General features: G+C 37.9%; 1 protein-coding gene and 1 non-coding gene across 2 annotated transcripts in view; one reads left to right on the top strand and one right to left on the bottom strand.

Moving 5' to 3' along the window:
* Nucleotides 1–23,408, bottom strand: part of ERICH1 (glutamate rich 1) — an 89,522-nt gene extending 66,114 nt beyond the window's left edge. The window contains exon 1 of the mRNA XM_027840248.1: nt 23,312–23,408. Coding sequence (XP_027696049.1) covers nt 23,312–23,333 — 22 coding nt within the window. The 5' untranslated portion in view covers nt 23,334–23,408. The remainder of the gene's footprint in view (nt 1–23,311) is intronic.
* On the top strand, nt 13,732–13,833 carry LOC114026750. The gene has a single exon (XR_003567159.1). It is a non-coding gene; the product is annotated as a U6 spliceosomal RNA (small nuclear RNA).
* Nucleotides 23,409–24,031: the final 623 nt, after the last annotated feature.

The raw sequence follows: 24,031 nt of genomic DNA, 5'->3' as shown, positions 1-24,031 counted from the left end.
GATAAATTAAAATGAACTAGAGACAGTAAGCGATAAGCCATGAAGACCATGTATTATTTATAAAGTTGTTCTAAAGAGGCTATCCAAATATATATCACATTTAGCAATTATGATTATTCCAGGACATTTTAAATCTAATAACTTAGTAAAAACTATCTTTACATATATGTTGTTTATAAAACAACAAAAACAAACAAACAAAAATAACCCTAATACTTAAAACATTTCTTCAATACATTTTTGGTGAAGATGGATGACTGTTGTAATTGAAAAAATTCAAAAGATACATATATTAAGAAACAAGGCCTGTTGGATAGAAGGCTGGAGTTGGAGTCAGGAATATTTGGGTTTGAATTCTGCTTAATCTCTATTAGCCCTCGTTTCCTCATTTGCAAAATAGGGATAATTTATACCATGTGCCTCACAAGATTATTGTGAAGATAAATTGAGATAATATGTGTAAAATATTTTGAAAATCTTTTCCTCAATCGACAGTTTTTATTGTAGTGGCATTTTGTTTAGCCAAAAACTTTTCAACTTCACTAAACTGAAGTGGTCTATTTTACTTCTGTCTTTTGTATAGTTAAGAAATCTTCTCATAGTTGTAGATATGAGAGTTATTGCCTTACATTTTCTTCTAATTTTTTATGCTGTGACTTTTCAATTAGTAAATGAAAAAGATTTATTAAGTGCCTACTATGTGCCAGTTCTATGCAAAGTACTAGGAATAAAAACATGAAAGGAAAACAGTCCTTGCCCCCAAAGGAATTCCATTCTATAAGGAAGACAAAATGCAAACATAAAGGCATATGCAAGCTATATACAAAATGAATACAAGAAAATATTAGGAGAGAGGCCACTAGTGGTTGAAGTAGCAAGTCAAAATAATATCTGGAAAGACCTCACACAGCAGGTGGTGCTTGATTTTCATTTTGATGGAAACTAGAGATTTCTAGAGACAGAGATGAGGAAATTAGTGCAGTCACAAGGACAATCAGGATGTATCCACGGATACAGAGGATAAAGTGACATGTATAAGGAACAAACAATAAGTAGAGCAGTATGACTAGAACACAAAGTATGTGTAGGGAAGTAATGCATAGGGAGACTAAGAAAGAGCCAGGTTGTAGAGATTTAATTCCAAACATGGGAGTTTAAACTCTATCCCAGAATTAATGGAAGCCACTAGAGTTCAGTAAGGTCATGGTCACTGTAGGAGGAAGGAGATGGCAAAATCAGACCTCCACTTCAAGAAAATCAATTTGGCCACTATATGGAGAATGGATTAGAGAGAGACTAGAAGCAGGGAGACCAAATAGGCGATCATTATGATATAGTCTAGGTGAGAGGTGATGAGGGCCTTGATTAGGGTATTAATCCTATGAGTGAAGCAGAGTTTTATGCAAAAAATATTGTGACAATAGGAAGGAGGAAAACTGAGAAGAGGTTGTCAGATCTAGAAATTAAGAAAACACTGGTAACTTTGGAGAGGGTAGTGTCCCTTGATTTATAACATCAGAAGCCAAACTTCAAATGGTTGAGGAGAAAAAAAGTAGAGGTAAAGACTGTAGACAGTGTTTTCAAGGAGTTTGGCTGAGAAAGGGAAGAGAAATATTTGATAATAACTAGTGTAGATGGTAGGATACAGTGAACTTTTTTTTTAAAAGTTGGCATAAAATTTGGTATGTTTATAGGCACCAGAGAAGGAACCAGTAGATAGGGAGTGACTGAAGATGGGGGTGTATGATAGAGGTGGTTGGCCTTGGTAAGGAGAATGGATACTTCATCAGGGACAGGAGTAAAGGAAGAGCTAGTGGGAGATTATGTTAATGGTATATGAGATGAGAAGAAAGAATTGTGAGATGAGGAGGAAAGAAAAAAAGAATTCACTGATAAATGGTCTTGAATTTCTCAGTCAAATATGAATTAAAGTCTTCAGCTGAGAGGTTAGTGAGAGAGCATTGTGTGGGAAGTTTGAAGACTGAAGAAAAAATGTGGAACAGCTATTGTGGTGAAAAGGATAAAGGATCAGGGAGGAGAAAAAGGGTGGCTTTACTGCAGTGAGTGAGCTTTGGAAAACAGCATAAATTTGTAGTGGGCTCAGTCAGCATAGACTTGTGCTTTCCACTAGCTCCATTCAGTAGCTTTTAAGAGAGCAGGAGGAAGTAAGTTGAGGTAATCCAAGGCTGGTGTTTGGAAAGACATGAGCGGTAATGAGACAAAGGAGCAAGGAACTTGAGAGTAAAAGATAACATAGAGTTGAATTGGCTGTCTAGAGTATTGAGATAGGGAAAGGAAGATGGCATAATCAGATCAGAAATGGTAGCCTCAGAAAGTAATGACAAGCAGAAGAAATGGGGATCATAATAAGGATGAAGAACAGATTTAATAAGAATAAGGAAGAAGGAGAGATGGAATGACAAGACAGTGAGTAAATATAAGGATTTCAAAATTCTCCATCATGGAGGTAAAGCACTTTAGATACTGGCAAGGTCAAGGACGTGATAATCCATGTGTGTATCCAAGGTGGAGCACAGGAATAGGTCATGGTAGCTAAGTAGACTAAAGGACTAGAAGATTAGGGTATCTGAGGGAACATCAATGTGTATATTCAAGTCCCCTAGTTGGAGGGCAAGAAAGGGATATGGAGAGTCAGGCATTTAATTTATTGAAAAAAGGTGGAAAGATAGCTTGGGGGTAGGAAAAAGTAGGTAGCCATCAGGATCTAGACTGGGAGAAAAATCTATATACAGTGAATCTTAAAGGAAGAGAGGTTGTGGGATGATAGTGGTATAAAGTCTAGAAGTGGCAATGGGGAACAGGAAGTAATTCCAACTGCAACTCTAGAGCCAATGAGCCATAGAAAGTACAATCAATACTGGCAAGGATGCCCAAGTCTCAGTAAGACTTAGAAAATGGAAAAAAAAAAGAAAAACACGAGAAGCAAAGGTCTAAAATGAAAAGAACTTTGTAAATTATACTGTGGGATTGCCAGAGGGCACAGGTAATAGGGACAGATAGACTTGAGTGGGATATTGTGAAAGGATTGAGGTGGAGGGGGATGAGAGAGCAGAAAAGGAAATTTAGCATCACAGGAATCAGTAGTGCAAGAGAGGTGAGAACTTGCTAACAATTGGGGAATCAGCCAGGCAGAGTGTCAGTAGATAGAAGGAGCTCCACTGAAAAAGAATGCAAAGTAGAATGTTCAAGGATTTGCTATGACTTCATGGCTAGTGCCTGGCATAGTGGTCATCAGACCTATAGGGACACTATTACCAACAATGGGATTGACCTTGCCCTTTTCTTATTTCTATTCCCTTTTGGTCTTTTTTGAATTATATTCTCCCATTTATAGGCTGTATTCTTAGATGTTCCTTGTTTATTCTATAGCGCTTGCTAGAGGTAGAACTTGGACTACTAGATTTGACCTCTATTACATTTCTATGTTAGCATATTTACAGATTTCACCCCATTCTCTCTTTATATTTACATTGAAAACTTCTGTACTACCTAGAAGAAAATGGTTAAATTATTCACTATTTAGCTCAAACAACACCTTTACCAAAATCATTTACCATTCCCCAGAGTCAGATTCAACAAACATTTATTAAATGCTTACTATGTAAAAAAAATGCTTACTATGCACCAGGTACTGTGCTAAGTGGTGAAGACACAAAGAAAGGCATAAGACAATGCCTGCCCTCACAGAGCTCACAATATAATGGGGGGAGACAATTCACAAAAAGAAACTGCAAGTGGGTTGAGGGCGGCTACCTGGTTTATTTTTTTAAAATAATATTTTATTATTTTTTCCAATTACATGTAAAAACAATTTTTAATATTAATTTTAAAAAATTTTGAGTTCCAAATTCTCTCCCTTCCTCCTCCCCCCCCCCCAAGATGGTAAGCAATTTGATATAAGTTATATGTGGCTACTTGGTTCATTGTGGAACATGATAAATTCATGCAGCTGGGGTAGGAAATTATCTGAAGAGGTGTGAGTTTCTGAGCTGATTTCTTCTTACAGAATGACAAGTTTCAGAGATATCAAGTCCAGGAAAGGAGATGGACCGGAAGTGATGAGAATTCTCTGAGTGCCCTCCTTAAATGGTGGAGGATCAAGGAGGAGCTCCCAGATGTTCACCTCCCACCTTCTCCAACCAGAGATGGAGAAGGGTCCCAGGGGCAGGAGGTGTGAGTTTCCAATTTGATTTCATATTGCAATACGATGAGTTTTCAGAAAGCATGAAGTCCAGAAAAGTTGCCAAGTGGGAAATGGTTAGGAGAATTCCCTGGGTGCTATCCTTAAATTATGGAGGATCTCTACAATATCTATCCCCTACTTTCTCCCACCAGAGGGAGGAAAAGGTCCTAAAAGCAGGGAGCCTAAGACTCCTAAAACTAGAGTATCTTATTTTTGGATCTATATACTCCCTGAAACAACCTCTTTGGAGACATTTGCCTGGGATACAATACAGTCCTAGGAAGAGTAACACTTGTTCAACAAATGTAGTTTCCTGTTGGGTCTTGACCCCACAAGGGAAAAAGAAACATTAAAAAGCCTCTGTTTCTCACCACATACATAAAGCTTCCTTCTTCACCCCAATAACATCGAAATTCTTTAATTAAGCCTTTTAATTTTACCTCCTCAACTAAGAAACACCATCCTTTCCTCTCCTCTACCACCATCTCAGTCCCTTCCCTCTACTGCTCTTACCCTACTCTCAGAGGTCCCCACTTACTGAGAAAAGGCTCACTGTTCCTTCTCTGCTCCCCCCTATCTCTTGCCTTCCCTCAATACTCAAATGATTTACCATTGAGCTATACTTCCTATGAAGGATATCAATTTACTTTAAGGGGAACACAGGATTTTGTACCTCTTCTTTATCCTTTTCCTGACTCCTTTTATCTTTTGCACCTTAACAATCCTTCTTTGGAGGTTGCTTATGAAAATAAAACCAAAAACCAATTAATATTATAAGCAGTAGGAAGAAGACCAAGCAACATGAAACCATAAAAAAATCATTTCTTATAGTACAGTAATGTTACATTAATTTACAACAATTTGTTTAGCCATTCCCTAATTGATGAGCATCTACTTTACTTCCTGTCCTGATGACCTGTCCTACTCCCTCTGTTTCTCAGTTCTCTGGCTTGGCACTGGCAGTCCAAAGCCTGTTTTCCCCAGCACTGGAAAATCAGAACTTTGCAGCACAGGTACTTCTAGGTTGTAGGCCCTGGCAGGCTTTTGCTGTGGCAAAGCTGGCTGTTGAGCGCCAAGCAAATTTCCATAGTCTAGAACTGGGGTCTCCATGACAGTGGGAAAAGGGAGAGAGGGACTAGAGTGTAAAGGTAGATTTTGATATAAGCCTGGGTGTGTCCTTAGGTCTGCTAGTCCAGCCTCACTGCTAGCAGTGTAGTAGTGGAGGGAAGGTGTACTGAATGAGCTCAGGGTCAGTGAATGTTAGTTTCTAGGTTTTCTTTTTAGTACTTTCTTTTGGATTCTGGGTGTCCTAGACCATGAAGCAGTTGAAGTTGTTTTATCTTTGTTGCATAATTTCTGTTTTGGAGAGATTTGAGGGGCTGTGAGAACAGGAGAAAATGTCTAGTTCACTATCTTCTTGCTCATGTGACCCGGAAGTCACAGTGATATATTTTTTAAATTATTCAATATGACCAGAATACAAGAATGCTTCAACAGTAAGAGAAATAGTAGACAATTTTATTTGTTTTGGTTTAGACCTGTTTGAGTCTGGCACTAAACACTTGGAGAAAAGAGCTCAAACAAAACAAGAATAAAAAAGTAGACAATTTCTGAGTTCTACATAACTTAGCATCAAGTTCACTGGGCCTTGCATTTGTCTATCTACTGTGCCCTCCAGATCCCTATGCACTGCCATATGACCTGCCCTACCACCATAAGAAGGCATTGTCATCTACCTTCCTTAGAACTCTATGGATCACCAGGCCTTTCTATCTGCTCTTTAATTTAACTCTCTAATCTCCCTTAATTAGAATGTGAGCTGCTTGAGAACTTTCTCAGTTTTTTTTGTATCCCCAGTACTTAGCAAAGTACTTGTCAAGATTATTTGTCAAATCTTTGACAAAACATTGCACTAATTGACGTTTTATAACCCTCCTAAAAAGCACAGGAATAGAAGCATCTTTCCTAAATATGATCTAAAGTTTTCATTTTTAAAAAGCTTGCATTATTTGAGAAAAACAACAATAAATAAAAATAAACATACACACACCGTAAGTTTCTACAATAAGATCACAGAAAAGCAAATATGCCCATTGTTTTAGAGGATGTTCAAAAATGCTAGGTATAAAAAAAAAATTGAGGAAATACACATAGGAAAAAAGAAGGGAACAGTAATCTGCATTTGCAGGATTTGGTATTTTGCTTAGAAAATCTAAGGATGGAAAAATTAATTGAAAGAATTAATAATTTAGCAGAGTAGAAAAATATGAAATAAATCCAGAAAAATCAATCTTACTAAATATTTCTCAGAAAATTCAGCAGGAAGAACTACAAAGAAAAATTCCATTCAAAATATCTACACTATACATAAAATATTTGGGATGTCAATCTAGCAAGACACAATCAGTAGCTGTACAATTTCAATTACAAAATACTACAGAAATAAAGGAAGACCTAAAATAACTGGAGAAACATCCATGTTCATGGCTGGGCCAATAGAAGGGAAATGATGATATTACCTCAATTAATTTACAGATTTAGCACCACAGAAAATTGCCAGAGGGTTACTTTATAAAACTAGATGAAACAGTAACAAAATTCATTTTGAGGACAAAAGGTCAAGAGAAATAATGGGGAAAAAAGAAAACAAGGGAGGCTAACATTAGAGGCAAGTAGGTGGCTCATAGAGTTCTGGACCTGGAGTAAGAAAGACTTGAGTTCAAAACTCATTTAAGATACTTCCTAGCTGTTTGACCATGGGCAGATATCCCCTAATCCAACAGTGGGGAACCTGTGATCCTCTAGGTCCTCAAGTAGCCCTTTGACTGAATCCAAACTTCACAGAACAAATCCCCTTAATAAAAGAATTTGTTCTGTAAAACTTGGACTCAGTCAAAAGGCAGCACCCAAGGGCCTAGAAGGCCGAATGTGGCCTCAAGGTCGCAGGTTTCCCACCCCTACCCTAACCTCTTTCAGCCTCAGTTTTCCCATCTGTAAAACAGATAATAATAGTACCCATTTCATAGGGTAGAGATGATGATAAAATGAGATTATAACTTTTTGAACCTCAAAGTGCTATATAAATGCTAGTTATTAACATTAAAATTATGAGATCTCAAATTATGTAATAAAGTAGTGATCCTTAATGCTATTTGCTACTGGTTAAAAAACAAAACAAAACAAGAAAATGGAATAGTGAAATACAGTAAGTAAACAATACTCACAAAGGATTGGCTCAAAGCCATCCACTGTTCAATAAACCCCCAAACCATAATGTATTAGGGAAAGTACTTCCTCATTAATAAGACTGCCTAGAAAAATTAGGGGACCAATTTTGAAAAAAAATTTTAACCAACTATAATCTTATACCACATACCACAATGAACTTCAAAAGGAAAAATGACCTAAATATAAAAGGTCACCATTTGTTCAGTCATTCCCCAATTTAAGACCACCTCCTAAGTTTCCAATTCTTTTCTTTATTCTTTTAATTCTGGTGGAGAATTTTTAAATAACTTTGACTTATTAAAAATTAAAAAAAAAACTTTTACATAACAAAGTCAACAAGAAAAGCTATTCATGGAGAACATCAATTGTGTTTGATAAAAATCTACTACTCCACATAAATGTGTGTGTACATGTGTACATTCTACTCTAATCCTCAATCTCCCTGGGATTTAACTCCCTAATCTTTAAATGGCAAACATTTCATAGCTCATTCACAGGGTGATTATTTGAAATAAAAATAACAATAATCTTACTTCATAATAATATAATACTACAACATAAACTTATTATTTGCCTACTTTGTGCAAAGATTTGTAGTAGGTACTGAGAGAGACAGAATGTGCAAGTTATGTTAAGTATATCAAAGTGAAAATGTCCTATATGTAGCAAGGGATTAGAGGCTGGAGGTCAAGGGAAATATTAGAGTTGGAGATAAAAGATTTGGGGAGTTATATGTATAGAGGTGGTAGTTAAAGCTGTAGAAGTGAATGAGTTTAAATGAACAAGCTGAAATCACAGCAAAACCAGAAGAAATAAAAAGAATAATCAGAACATATTATGCACAGTTATAGGCTAACAATACTCAGAACAGAAAAGATATGGATGAATACCTTCAAAAATATAAAATACCCAAACTATCAAAAGACCAGATAAAGATCTTAAATAACCTAATCTCAGAAAAGGAAACAGATCTAGGTGTAATGGAAGGACCAAAGGAAAAAACTCCTGGATCTGATGGATTCATGGGAGAATTCTATCAGACCATTAAAAAACAGTTAGTGCCAATAGTGTTAACTTTGTAGTTTACAAATTATTTTCAAAAATTGAGAAAGAAAGAACTATATCAGAATCCCTTTATGAGACAAATATGGTCATAATATCTAAACTAGGGGAAGATAAAACACAAAAAGAAAACTATAGGCAATATCATTGATGAACAGTGACTCAAAAATTTTAAATAAACTCCTCTCAAACAGATTATAGTAATTTATCTAAGATAGCATTCATTATGATCAAGTGGGATTTGTATGAGGGATGCAAGAATGATTCAACATTAGGAAAACAATCAACATAATTAATCATATTAAAAACCAAAACATCCAAAACCACATGATCATTTCAATAGATACAGAAAAAGGCTTTGACAAAGTATGACACTCCTTTATGCTAAAAACCCTAGAAAGTATAGGTAAAGAGGGACCTTTTATTAATATCATTCAAGTATCTATCTAAAAACAAAAGTAAGCATCATATGCAATGGGAATGCACTACAACATTTCCCAATAAATACAAGAGTGAAGCAAGGATGCCAACTTTCCCCACTATTATTTGATATAGTTCTAGAAATGCTAGCAATAGCAATAAGATAAGAGAAAGAAATTAAATGAATAAATATAGGTACGGAGGAGATAAAACTATCCCTGTTTGCTGAAGATAGAATAGTTTGCAGGGAAAACCCCAGGGAATCAGCAATGATATTGAAATAATAGCTTCAGCAAAGTTGCAAGTTACAAATTAAGTTCTCTAAAATCAACAGCATTTCTATATAATAATAAAACACAAGAAGCAATAATAGAAAAAAATCCATTTCAAATAACTATAAAATGCATAAAATACCTGGAGATCAATTTCCCAAAGCACACAAAAGATGTATAAATTCAATCACAAAGTGCTCTTTTAAGAATTAAAGAACAACCTAAATAGCTGAGGGAATATTTAGTGCTCATGGCTAGGTCATACTATCAAAATTAATTTATACTGAATCAATCAAATTACTAACAGGATATTTTACAGAACTTGTTAAATAATAAAATTTATTTGGAAAAACAAAAGATATAGAATATCAAGGGAAATGATGAAAAACAGTAAGGACAAAGGGGAAATAGCACTTCTAGACCTCAAACTACTGTAGCAGTCATCAAAATCATCTGGTATTGGTTAAAGAATAAAGAGAACAGACAAGGGAGATCCAGAATCAATAGAACTCAACAACTCAGTATTTGATACAGTGGAAAACATAAATTACATAGCAACAAAACAAAACAAAACTCCGTATTTGATATAAATTGCTGGGAAAACTGGAAAACAATCTTATAGGAATTAGGCTTAGATCAACAACTCACACCACAATCCACAATCCATTTTAAATGGATACATTACTTTAACATAAAAGATCATACAAAAAAAATTAAAACAGAAATAGATTATGTACCTCTCAAAGTTATGGGTAAGAGGATACATGGAGTACTATGGTGATGAAGCAGAAAACATCAATAAAAATACAAAAAAGAAGTGAATGAGATTGTCAGAGTAAAGAGATAAGAGGACTAAGAACTAATTCCTTGGGGCAATACCCATATTAAAAAGTCAAGAGAATAAGAAGCAAGAAAAGGAGCTAAGAGTAGTGACTTTGATTCCCAACAATCAAGCTAAGGGTCCTTAAGGTGAGCAGAAACAAAATTGGAAGCCATGTTGCACAGAACAAATTTGATTTGGTTATATACTTTTTTTTGTCCCTGTTCTGTCTACCACACTCTGCAATAGCCTTGAATACTCAGCCCCAGGTCTGGAACTAGGGAAAATTCAATGGGCAAAAGATTTACCTTAGATGGTAAGCCCTTTTTCTTCCCCAGCACACAGGCCTAACCTCTACACCACTGATGAAATGGTACCTCAGAAATGTTTTAATTTACTTTTCTCCAATTATGTGATTTAGAACATTTTTTCACATGACTATTGATAACTTGGATTTATTCTTCCAAAAATTGCCTATTATAACCTTTAATCATTTATCAACTGGGAAATGGCTCTTATTCTCGTAAAATTTGACTCAGTTCCCTATATATTTTAGAAGAGGCTATTATCAGAGAAACTTGCTGCAAAGTCTCCCCCTCCTAATTTCCTGCTTCTTTTTTTTATGCTCTACTATAGTTTTACTTATTTTGTTAAATATTTCCCACTTACATTTTTATCTGGTTCAGTGGTCTCAATGCTGTCAGGGTTCATGTTTGATAGCTCTGTGTAAACCTACTCAGTCAGGGATCATGTCCTGTTCATCTTTGTAGCCTTCACAGGAGGTGGTACATAAGAGGTGCTTAATAAGTGTTTTTGAAATAAATTAAGTTCCAGAAAGAAAATCTGGGCATTGGAACAAGTGATAATATATTCTTTTTTCAAAAATTTTTAAAATTAATTTATTTTGATTTATCAACAATCACTTCCATATGCTTTTGAGTTTAAAATTTTTTCTCCCCCTTCCTCCCCATCACCCTCCCCACCATTGTCTCCAAGATGGTGCACAATCTGATATAGGCTATATATATACATTCTTATTAAACACATTTTCAGATTAGTAATGTTGTGAGTAAAAATTAGAACCAATAGGAGGAACCACTAGAAAGAAGAAACAAAACTCAACAGAAGAGAAAAAAATAGCAAACAGTATGCTTCGATCTGCATTCAAATTCCATAGTTCTTTCTTTGGGATGACATATTCTTTAGGTCATATGCTTCATCACACAAATTCTCTTTATGAAATTTAACTTTTTAAAACAAATCTTTAGATAGATAGCCATTCATAGAAATGAACTGAATTCCAGAGAGAGAACCTGGGAGCCAAATGTGGTAGCTGCTAAATCTTGTATGGTCCTGATTGTGGTCTCACAGTATTTGAATGGTTTCCTTCTGGATGCTTGAAGCATTTTCTTTATGACCTGGGAGCTCTGGAATTTGGCTAACTATTCCTGGGAGTTTTCATTTTGGGATTTCTTTTGGTGGTAGTTGGTGAAATCTTTCAATTCCTATTTTACCCTCTGGTTCTAGGATATTGGGGAAGTTTTCCTTTATAATTTCTTGAAATATAATGTCTAGACTCTTTTTTTGATCATGGCTTTTGGGTAGTCCAATAATTCTTAAATTATCTTTCCTTAACTTATTTTTCAAGTTAGCTGTTTTTCTGATGAGATGTTTCACCTCTTCTTCTATTTTTTCCATTCTTTTAACTTTATTTTATTGTTTCTTTATATTTCATAGAGTCATTAGTGTCCACTTGCCCAATTCTAATTTTTAAGAAATTACTTTCTTAAGTGAGCTTTTGTACCACTTTTTAGATTTGGCCAATTTTGCTTTTTAAGCATTTATCTTTATCAGTGAAATTTTATACTTCTTTTTCCATTGGGCTAATTTGGTTTTTTAAGGTGTTATTTTCTTCAAGTTTTTTTTATTCCTCTTTTACCAAGCTGTTAATTGTCTTTTCATAATTTTTTTTTGATTGCTCTCATTTCTTTTCCTGACTTTTCCTCTACCACTCTGATTTGATTTTGAAAATCATTTTGAGCTCTTCTAGGAATTCTTGCTGGGCTTGTGTCCAATTCACTTTTTTTTTTCCTTTTGAGGCTTTGCTTATAGCTGTTTTGACATCATTGTCTTCTTCTGAGTTTGTGTCTTGATCATCTCTGTCCTAACAGTAGCTTTTCATAGTCAGGTTCTTTTTGTTTACTTTTTTGCTCATTTTTCTAGCTTATTTCTTGTCTTTGAACTTTATGTTCAAGTTGGGCTCTGTTCACCTAGTGGAAATGGCAGGAGGAAGGAAAACTGTCCCAAGCTTCAGACTTTTTTAACACTGCTATTTTCAGAGTTAGTTCTTAGGTTCTGGAAGTTTTCAGTGCTTCCAAAGTGGTATGATCTGGGGAGAGATGTGTCACTGTTCTCCTGGCCTGGGTTCTGGTCTTTACCCAGAAGGATCCCTGATCCCTTGAAGCTGCAAGCATTATTGCTTTTTAGTGCCTCTGCTCCATTGTGAAGGAAAGTGTTCCTCTCCTCGCTTGAATTGTAACCTGAAAGTGGGTATAGGCAATGGAGTTGCCAGACAGAGTCTGTTGCTGGGTCTAACACTAGCAAAGGTCTAATCCCGCAATCTCTTTCTGGCCAGTTGCCAGATTCCCCTCCCTCCCTTACCATCTTGCTTGAGAGCTCCCAAAGCTCCTGCTACTTCTGTCACTACCACCAAGTCCCCCCACTAGTGCTGCATCCATGTGGGCTCTAGGCTAGCTTCCACGCCCTGTCATGATCTCTATTAAGTTGTCTTGGTCTGGAAGGATGTCTCATCCTGACCTTTTGTTGTTTCTACCACTCCAGAATTTAATTTGAGGCACTGTTTTAAAGTTGTTTGGAATATAATGTTGGGAGGGCTAGGTTGAGTACTTCCTTTACTCTGCCATCTCGGTTCTATCACCAGAAGTCCATAGCATATTCTTTAGACTCTGCATGGAAATCACACTATGGTTAGAGCAATAATCTCAAGTCAAATGATCCCAAGTATAAAAGAATATCCTCTGACATTATCTGAGATAACCTGGAGATGCTACGACATCAACATATTAGTCAGCTCTGTTGAACCACTTTTCCAAGTCCTGAAATTGTCAAATCAGCTTCCAATAATACTTCAAGTTCAAGGCCCATTACTTCCAGCATTCTTGAAGCCAGCTCATTGCCCCCTCTCCAGTTGCTGAAGTGCCACCCACCCAAGAGAAAGAACAACTAACTGATCCAGTTTCCCCTGCCCCTCGGGGCATGCTCCTAGTACCCTGCTCTCTAAGCCCAGACCAATTTGATGTTTCTCTTCCAATTTTAGTTGCATTAGTTTTGTTTCCACAAAAACTTTTTGTAATGTTATGTTATCCCAATTGCCCATTTTACCTCCTGTGAACCTCTATTTCTTGTTTGGTCATGAACTCTTCCCCTAGTCATGGAGAGTTTCTTCCCTACTTTTTTAATCTAGTTATGATGTTTCTCTATCACATGCTCTGGAGCCACCCTCCCAAATCCCACTGACTAGCCAGGCTGGGTCCCCAGAAAGCAGCTACTGCTTCTCTTTTTTAGGGGACCCTGAAGGTCCAGGGGACATATCTAATGCTTACAGACCCCTGCAATTATCAATTGAAATTAAATAAAAGAAGCGTAGGTACAAAACATCTGCCTATGCCACTCTTCCACAAGTACAGAGTCCAAGGGAAAGTGGGGTGCTAGCTTCGGCTGCACATATACTAAAATTGGAACGACACAGAGAAGTATGGCCCCTGCGCAAAGATGACACGCAAATTCGTGAAGTGTTCCAAGGGAAAGTGGGCTCAAGCTTACTACACGTGATTTGGCAAAGGGGGTAAACAGACTCCTAGAACTCCTTTTCTCCCTTTCAAGGAGCCCTCATAAAGTTATCCTTAGGTATAGTGTAGCTTTCTGCTGGGTTCACTGTAGATTCTAGAAGCTGCCTTTCCTCCGTGGGTCAAGTTTAATCTTCAGCTCCTACTGTGGACATTGCCACCAGTCTCTACAGTTCCAGGGACACTGTTAGGATACCTATAAGAAGTTCAAATTTTCCAACTTAGCAAAGTTCAGAACATCCTCCTATTGTCAAGTTGAGGTTGGGTGTGGGGAGGAGGAGAAGAAATGGGGAGGATTGAGGCTCTTCTCTACCAAGTGATTCCTTCTGAGGTCTTGGCTAGAACTGCCTGTGTGTATATTTGTGTGTGCATGAAAGGGCGAGGGTGAGGGTGAATGTGAATATACATAGAGAGTAAATACAATGTAATTTCAAGGAGGGAAGAGAAGAACACTAATACCTAAGGAAATCAGGAAAGGTATCCTGTAAGAGGTAGTACCTCAGCTGTGCTTTAAAGGAAACTAGGGATTCTAAAAGTTAGAAGTAAGTAACAGGGAGAGCATTCCAGGCACAGGGATCAATCTGCACAAAAAGCATAGACGTAGGAGATGGAATGTCATGTACAAGTAACAGCCAGTTTGGCCAGAACTTAGAATGAATGAGGGGGATTAAAATGACATTTGCTGAAAAAAAAATAGATTGGTACCAGGCTGTAGAGGGTTTTAAATGTCAGACATAGGATTTACATTTGATCCTAGATGTATTAGAGATCCACTAAAGCTTCCTGAGCAAAGGAATGACGTGGTCAGAACTATGCTTTAAGAATATCAACTTGACAGCTCTGTGGGGTATCAATAGTAGACTAGAGGAAGGAGTACAAATTAGAAGGTTATTACAATAGTAAAGGCAAGAGGCACTGAAGCCCAGAACTACAGTGATGATTGTGTTAATGGAGAGAAAAAGATGGAGAGAAACGAGATGTTATGAGATGTATGATCAATAGGATTTGCAAAGTGACTGGAGGGAGTGAAGAGTTCCTGAGTCTCTGAGACAGCTCCTGAGAACCTGAGTGAGTAGGTAGAACTCTTGACAGAGAGAGAGGCAAATTATTAGGAAAAACAGTTAGGGGAGGGGAGGGAATAGGTGCTTAGGGAGATGATGAGTTGCTTTTGGACAAACTGAGTCTGAGATGCCTATGAGGCACCAAGGCAAGGCAGGTAGTCATGAGGGATTGCAACTCCTGAGGGAAATAAAGGCTAGATATATAGATTTGGGTGCATCATTTGCATAGAAATGATGATTGAACCCATGGGAATTGAAATCAAGAGAATGTGTATAAAAAGAGAAGCGGGTCTAGGTTGGATATGTACTGTGGTGTGCCACTGTACTGAGGAGGTAGGATGTGGATGATGGTCCATAAGAGAAGACTAAGTAGTAATGGTCTGGCAGATAGGACTAGAACCAGGAGAATAAGTTATCTTGAAAACCCACCTATCTGGAAAACTATCCCAGAATGAAATGGACAGCCTGGGGAAGGACTGGGTTGTCCCTCACTTGAGATCTTCAGATGAAGACTGGATGATCATTTGTTGTGGAGATTGTACTGGGAATTTTTGTTCAGGTACAAATTGTATGCCTCTGAGATTTCTTCTAACTCAAATTCTCTGTTTTTATGAATCACTGCTACTTAGCATAGCTACAGAACCTTAAATCACTTAACTAACTTCTCCAAGTTTCAGTTTCTTTACTTGTTAAATAAAGGGACAGGATTAAATGACCACTGAGATCTCTTCCTTCCAGTTCTGACATATTATGATTCTATTAAGAACTTGTTAATCAGAAAGACAAAATTTAAAAAAAAAAATTAGCATTAGCTCCAGTAGCCAAAACAGTAAATAATGTTCAAAGGCTCTTTATAACATAACCAAATAGATTAACAATCATCTTCTTATCAGTAAAAGCTTTATAACAAATAAAATTATACTTGATTATTCTTTTATATTTTCCCTAACACTCATATAAAAATAAATTTTTTTTGTCAGACTCCCACAAACAGGTCGTTCTTGGGAAAAGTATAAATATCAAAAGAAAAATATGTATGCTCATTGTTAATTTGACTTTGCTTAGGAGGCATTCTTATTTAATTAGAAAAGATTTATATTATCAGGGTGGGGAACCTGCAGCCTAGAGGCCTCAAGTGGCCTTCTAGGTCCTTGGGTGTGGCCTTTTGACTGAGTGTAAGTTTTACAGAACATATCCTTTTATTAAGGAGATTTATTCTGTGAAGTTTGGATTTCAGCCAAAGGGCTGCACTTGAGTATCTAGAGGGCCACATGTGGCCTCAAGACTGCAGGTTCCCCACCCTTGGATGAAGATTCAATTCAAGAATATTTATTAAGTACTTTCTGTGTTCATTACCCCAGGTTTTGGAGACTTAGAGACAAAAAAATTACAATCTTCCTTTCCTTAAGACTCTTTAGACTGGTTAAAACATGCACACAGCATAGAAAAAAAAACCCAAGATAATTTGAGAACCTAACAACTTGGACAGTATCTGGAAAGGCTGTGCACAGGAGGCAGGAACTGAGCTGAGACTTGGAAGATAAGGATTCTAAGAGCAGAGATGAAAAAGATTTGCATTCCTGGAATGAAAAATCTTAAGGCTAGTACTTTCCCTCTACTGATGATCTCCAATATATTCTGTATACAGCTTGTTTGGACATAGTTGTTAGCATGCTGTATCCCATATTAGACTGCTAAGCCCTTTGAAAGCAAGGACTGTCTTTTGCCTTTCTTTGTAAACCCACTGCTTAGCACAATCCCAGTACACAGGAAGCACTTAATAAGTGCTTGCTGACTGACATGTACAATTTCTACCATTTCCCTGTGTAAAATTATTGATCAATAAATCAATAAAACCAGGAATAGCTTTTCTATAGTTTCTGGTGTCAATGGCCTGATCTTGTATTGCAATCACAAGCCATTTTATTTGATACTTCTTTGTTGACATACTGATGATTGAATTCATGTGAAAAGAAGCCAATGGAGGGTCTTCTGATTCTATTCTTGAGTCTATACTGAGACTCCAAGTATAAGTTAAACTGAAAAAATCCAATGGCACGCAATTATTGTCAGCTTTTACTTTTGTTCCATGAAGAGAAATTTGTCAGTTCTAAAAGTATTTATTTAAGTTTTTACAATGAGGGGAAGAAGGGAAAGAACAAGAATTTATTAAAAACTTAATACGTGCTTAAACTTATTTGTCAGTCCACAGCAGATAAGGGCAGAGGAGTATCAAAAGTGGTACTGCAAGAACCTAGGACTTGGGCATACCCAGGTCTTGCTATGCTCTTAAAACAATTCTTATTTCAATGGGCAGGAAACCTAGGTTTTTTGTTTTAAACACTAGAGCAGCTGAATGATGAAAAGAAGAGCTCAGATTTTATAGGAAGGGTAAGGTTCACACTCAGGTATGTCTGGTTAGTTTCTCATCACATCAAAACAATTCAGAGTGCCTTGTGGTACAATGTAGCCATTTAATAAATATTTGTTGAATCAATGCCATTCTTGCCATTAATTTGATTTGTTTTATTTGTACACTACAACAGATGGGGTTGTTGACAGGCAGATTTTACTCTATTCAAGTAATCTATAAATTGAAAATTTTTGAGAAATAATGATTTTGACTTGTAACTAATACATATGTCAAATTTTCTTTCTTAAAAAGTCTTTGTTATTTTCTTTATATAAGCTATTCAGTATGCCTAGAACACAGTCCTCCTTTACCACCACCTCCTAGAATCACTAGTTTCCTTCAAAGCTTAGTTCAAGAGATATTTCCTGAGCTCCTCATTGATGAATGTTCTTTCTCTCCTGAAATATTTTATATTTAGATGGAGTGGTTAGCCTGGAATCAGGAAGACCTGAGTTCAAATCCTGCCTCAGATACTTACTAGCTGTGTGACTCTGGGCAAATCATTTAATCTCTGTTTGCTTCACTTTCCTCTTTTGTAAAAGGGGGTGATAATAGCACATACCTCACAAGATTGTTGTGAGGATCAAGTGGGAAAATATTTGCAAAAAGCACTTAGAAGGGCTTGGCACTTGGTAGGCACTACATAAATGCTTATTTCCTTCCCTCTTTACTTATATTTTATTTCCCCTTTAATACCCTTGAGGCAAAGACAATTTCTTTTATGTCCTTGTATCTCTAGTGCCTAACAATGATGCATATAGTAGTCAGGTAATAAAAGTTTGATGAACTGAACCAAATTCTAATGTAATTACCTAGATAGAAGGCTAGATTTTTCATGAGGATAGGTAGTCCAAACTCTTTTGAGTGATTATAGACCTCCCTGATGAGGATCTGCAAAATTCTATGGCTTGATATTATCAAAACAATGTCATTTACAAAGAACAGCATCTGGCGGAACTCAGTATCTTACAGAGAGAACTTGCTATCTTCCATGACAGCAGCAAAAAATTTCAGTAAGCATGCATATATGTTCTCATTTGATTTCTCACTTGATATTAATTTTTTTCACTTGATATTAATAATCAAAAGGTAGACCAAAGTCATTTTTGTTCTAAGATGTTTCAAGGAATCATATAATTTTTGACAATCTCAGGGGATACTTTGTTGAAGAGCCTTTAAAAATGGCTCTTTGCTCTAATGAAGCCAATGATTTCAGTTAAACAATAAGCACAGTGGGAACTTAATCGCACTGAACAATTCTGTGACTACAAAAGCAGTTTTGTGACTATAAAAATGTTGTTTTTTCCAGTTGTCCAAACTATGATATTCAGTTGCATGAACAATCTGTAGGAATAATCCATTAGTATACTTGTATCAGACAGACTGTGATTCCACTCTTGGATCTTAGATATTTCTTAGGCTTCATTTTTGGACCAGAATTGAGTAAAAGAAAGACAGTGGGCAAGGTTGCTTTTGAGATACTGTATTAATCTTTCAATGACTACAAGATTCTCCTTGAAACAAAGGACTATCACTTTTATTTTTTTTTTGAGGGGGGGAAAGGGGTGGGATTTGGGTATCATTCTTTGAAGGCAGTTTATACAATTTGTTCTCTCTCCCAAGGCTATTCCCATTTCCTCTAACATAAGCCACGAAGCTATCTGGAAGGGCAATATCTCTGAACTCAGGACTAACAGATCACTGGACAGTACCATAATTAGTCAGTGCTGAAATCAATCTCTCAGACTAAGCTCTCTCCTGAGCATTTTGAAAGGGCCTAAGGTTGAGGAGGAAGCTTCCAGGTAGATCCCCATCTTATTCCAGGTCTCTCCTCCAAAGACCATTCCATCCTTAGAACCCTTGATAAAGGAAGAAGAGAAAATAATTTCCCTTGTACCCTGGCAGGACCAGTTCTCTCAGTCAGTACCAATTACATACGCATTTGCTTCCACTAACCCCAGTTAATGATAAACCTCATTGCAACAGAAGTACCATTGCCTTCCTGACCCTACACCATACCTCCTTTAATCCGTGTTTATAAACAAAATGATGGAATGAAGGAAGGGCTACTTTCTAACTTCAGTCAACATATAATTAAGGCTTTGGGTGCTATCCCTTCCTCATCTTCTCTGGTCAAATGGCAGGAAACTCCAGGCTACATCAGTTCATTAACAGTACCAATTTGCACATCGCTCTCTGCCTTTCTTCCCTTGACCTTTCCCCACTCCCAGCAGCACCTAGTTTGTAGTTCTCCAGGGGCTTGAAAGTAGTGTTACAGGACCATCATTTTAATATCAAAATCCTTGAGGTGATGCTGACTCCTTGTGGGTAATAGAATACCACAGTCTCAAATTTGTAGGTCACTTAAAGATCAGTGGAGAAGTAAATGGTGGACATAAGTAAGATATGAAGACGTTATCAATAAATGTTTGTTCACTGAATAAAGAACTGAGCAGAGGAAGTGTTATATTTCATCAAAGAGATGTATGACCAGAAAAGGAGGTCAGCCAGTCATGTGGCAAGAACAAAGGATAACTCACTGCCATGCTCCACTGGTATCCAAGCAATATCAGGTAATCCAGGGAAAGGCCTCACATATGTTGGGTAGATCTGTGATGGACTATGGGAGGACATAGGAGTCACATGGGTTGTGATCTGCATTGCTGGAAGGAATAGTCACATCAATAAGATCAAAGACCCATTGAAGTATCACAGTAAATGACTACCAGTATGCCTCTATTTAGATACTGCTGCATTTATGTAAGACATAAAGAACCTCTCCCTTAATTTATTATATGTAAAACACATATTTCATTTAACTTGCATATTAAATCAGATTTCTGAATCTGAGTTTCCTTTATATGTAACTGGTACACTTTACCTTGCAGCTTTTCCTTTATGTCCCCTTTGTAAATTCACTGATGGCCCAGAAAACTCTACACTGTAGTTTTTGTTGTGGTTTTGAAGATTACTCAAGGACATTTATCATGGGAAGGGATCTCAGATATCATTAAGTCCAATTGATTCTGAACAGGAACCATCTCCCCTTTCCTCCTCCACACATACTAAATTTCTGACAAGTAGTCATCAGGTATCCACTTAAAGACATCCAGTTATGGGGAACCTAAGCCAAAACCATCCCACTTTTGAACAGCTAATATTGTTAAAAAGTTTTCCTTATGTTGAGCCAAAATCTCTCTTTAACTTTCTCCCATTGTCTCTAGTTTGCCCTCAAGGGCTACACCAAGCAATCTCTTTTCCATTGTTGTAGCCCTTCAAATGCTTAAAGACCTAAATTTATCCAGGAAAATATAGCAGTAATTGATAGAACACATTATAGTTTCCATTGAGGGCACCATCATCCTCCACCAGTCACTCAGATTCCTAAACTTGGAATCAGTTTTGACTCTTTCCTTCTCTTTCATACATCCAAATCAGTTACAAAGTCTATTCTACCTCCACAACAATCTCACACCTGTCCTTTCTACTCATATGACTACCATCCTAGTTCAGACTCTCATCACCTTTTGCCTAAATTATTATAGCAATCTCCAAATTGGATTCTGTATTTTTAGTCTCTCCTTTAAGGATAAAAGATAAATTCTGTGCCTGGCATTTAAAGCAATTTGTAATATGGCTCCAGCCTACCTTTCTGGATTTATTTCATATAATTCACTTTCATGTACTTAACCTTCTAGATGAGATGGCTTGCTTTCTATTTCCTGAATTCAATATTTTATCTCTCATCTCCACACTTTTGCACATGGATGGCCCCTAAGTCTGGAATATGCTCTACTGTCCTTACACTCACCTCTAGCTCTCAGAAACCTTATTTTCCTTTACAGATTAGCATGGGCCCTTTGCTTCAGCCTCAAGGCCACATGTGGCCTTTTAGGTCCTCGGTTGAGGCCCTTTGACTGAATCCAAGTTTTGTAAAGTTTGGATTCAGTCAAAGGGCCACACTTGAGGGCCTAGAGGGCCACACTTGAGGACCTAGAGGCCACAGGTACCCCACCACGTGAATAGGTCATAGGTATCATCTCTTACCTGGGAAGAAATTTTTTTTTCAGTTTCTCCTATCCATTAGTGATCTCTCTTCAATTATTTTGTATTTACTTTTCTGTTTATTACTTGTATCTCCTCCAACCTCCCTCTATCCCAATACCCTTCATTCTCCCCTCTCCTATTAGGATGTAATTTTGACCAAAGAAACAATTTTATATCTTTTATATTACTTGCAATTAATGTTTGTTGAATGAATAGGCTCTTTTCTGAATAATCACTGTTGGCATGTCTAAAGTATCCTTTGCTCACCTGTAATATTCCTCATGACTGGGAAGTACTGGGATGAAAAGGGACCAAAAGGGAGATATAATTTACTGGGTATGATTCCATCTGCAATGAGGGTCTCATATTTAGTATAGTAATATCTCTGTGACACTTCAATCTCAATAGACCAGAATAAATTCACTGATTTATTTCTGTTTTTGAAACAATATTTCATAGCCATATTTTTTAAAGGTCAGAAAGAAAAAGTATTTTTCAGATAAAAACATACTATTATATTGTGGGTTTAAACTTTATTAGGTTCCTGTTAATATCCCCAACCTGCAGCTGCTCCTTAAAATATTGATCAAGGCAGAGAAAAGGCAGAAATTTTCTATCTGAAAAGATGATCGTATAACCAAAAAATTTAGATCATTGAGCTTGAGTCTTTAGGTAGTTTAAGAAAACTAAGGAGGAAAAAAAGGGACCCCATACTCGTTATTAGTGATAAAAAGCAAAACTACCTTTTGTTTCTCAAAGCCTCCCTGAAGTGTCCAAATGTATTACTATAGCTATCTTCAACAAAATCCTCTGATGACCTGAGGCTCTAATCTTGAAGCTGGGAAAGGACTTCACATATTGGTAGCACTGGAGGATCTATGAACAGGAATCTCGTCTACAACATCTCTGACAAGTGGTCACACACCTTCTACTTAAAGACTTCTGGCAATGGGGAAGCCAATACCTATGAAGTCGGCCCATTCAACTTTTGTACAATGGAACTAATTTTTAACAAATGTTTATTAACCAACCATTTAATATGTACTGAGGAGGGATGAAGGAAGAAGTGTGAACAGTCCCAAGCTTAGATCAGAAGCAGTTCCTGCCCACATGGAGTTCATAATCTTGTGGTTTATAGGGCAGAGATAACTAATTTAATCCACAACACTATCAGCATCTAAATTACCCAAACTCCTACCATTTCTTTCGTTTTTATAATTCACATAAACAGGGAGAAGAAGGGTAGTAGTGGTCCTGGCACTGGAAAGTGGGATAGAAAAGTAAGTAGAATGTGTCTCTACAAGTAGGGCTGAGTTAAAAATAGAGAACAGCGCGAATGAGAAGGTTGGAATCAATAGGGAGGTGGAGAGGCGGGGATAGAGATGAAGGCTTAGAGGCAGCGAGAGACATAGTGATGAGGCAGGAGACCAGGCGTGGGCTAAAGTACAGGGATAGAGAGAGAGAGATGGGAAATAAGGAGCTGGACCTATGGTGGGGATGGGGAGAGTAGGGAAAGGGAGGGAGAGAGGACGGCATGAGGAGCTGAGAGAGAACTGGGGTGCAGGGAGAGGCTGGGGACGGAGACGGGAGATGCGGGGGTGTGGGGGTTGGAGACAGGGATGAGGACTGGGACAAGGGTGGGAAAGGGAGCTGGGGCCAAGCTGGGGACTGGGAGACAGATGTACCTCCCGCCGGTCAGGCCCTCCCCAGTGACATCTTCTAGCCCTGCCCAAGGGGCGGGAAAGCTGCCCGCCCCGCTCCAAGGGCCTCCCGGGGAGTCCAGCGGAGACCCGGCGGGGAGACGCGGGCAGGTCCGGCCGCACACCGCCCAGGCCAGGGCCCCCCAACGGGATTCAGCTGACGCCTGGATAACCGGAACCCCTTTGAAGGCAGTCCTGGAGACGCGCCCTCTCCTCACCTTGTTGCTTGTTGCCGGACATGGTTCCAGAGAGGCCAGGGGAGCTCCAGCTGTCGGAACCTGCACCATCAGTTCTTTCCTCACCTTTCCGGAGGCCTGCCCCCTAAGCCCCGCCCACACAATTCGTTTGCCCAATCCGAATCCTGTTTGTTATTTATTTTTCTGTCAATCACTATCATTCTGGCCTTTGATTGGCTATCTTGAACCGAAGGGCCAATTTATGGTAATCAACTGAAGCGCTCCTGCCAGAAGTTGGCTATTGAGCATGCGTGTTTTCCACTGCCACGCCTCAGGTGAAATAGCATTCTCTGCGGAGGCTGGCGGCTAGTCTTTGAGCAGTGGTCTAACATCTATTGTCACACCAGTTAGAGCAGTTATATGGGTCGTAATAGTCAACCCCCATTAGCTTATTAATTAGATTGTAAGCTCCTTGAGGGCAGGGACTCTTTTACCTCTTTTTTTTTTTTTTAGACAGTTGGGGTAAAGTGACTTGCCCAGGGTCACACAGCTAGTATGTGTCAAGTGTTTGGTCTGAGGCTGGATTTGAATTCAAGTCCTCCTGACTTCAGGGCGAGTGCTCTCTCCACTGCCCCACCTAGCTGCCCCTTTTACCTTGTTTTGTATTGAGACTATTTTGGGGCAAATGCTCACATGGTGGTCAGAAGAAGCAATGCAAGTACACTCTCAAGCTCTCTCTTAAGAACTTAGGAATTGATTGTG

This window comes from Vombatus ursinus, unplaced genomic scaffold (assembly GCF_900497805.2).
Source record: "Vombatus ursinus unplaced genomic scaffold, bare-nosed wombat genome assembly UNPS02014841.1, whole genome shotgun sequence".
In the NCBI taxonomy this organism is placed as follows: domain Eukaryota; kingdom Metazoa; phylum Chordata; class Mammalia; order Diprotodontia; family Vombatidae; genus Vombatus; species Vombatus ursinus.
This window is presented reverse-complemented; position numbering and strand designations above follow the sequence as displayed.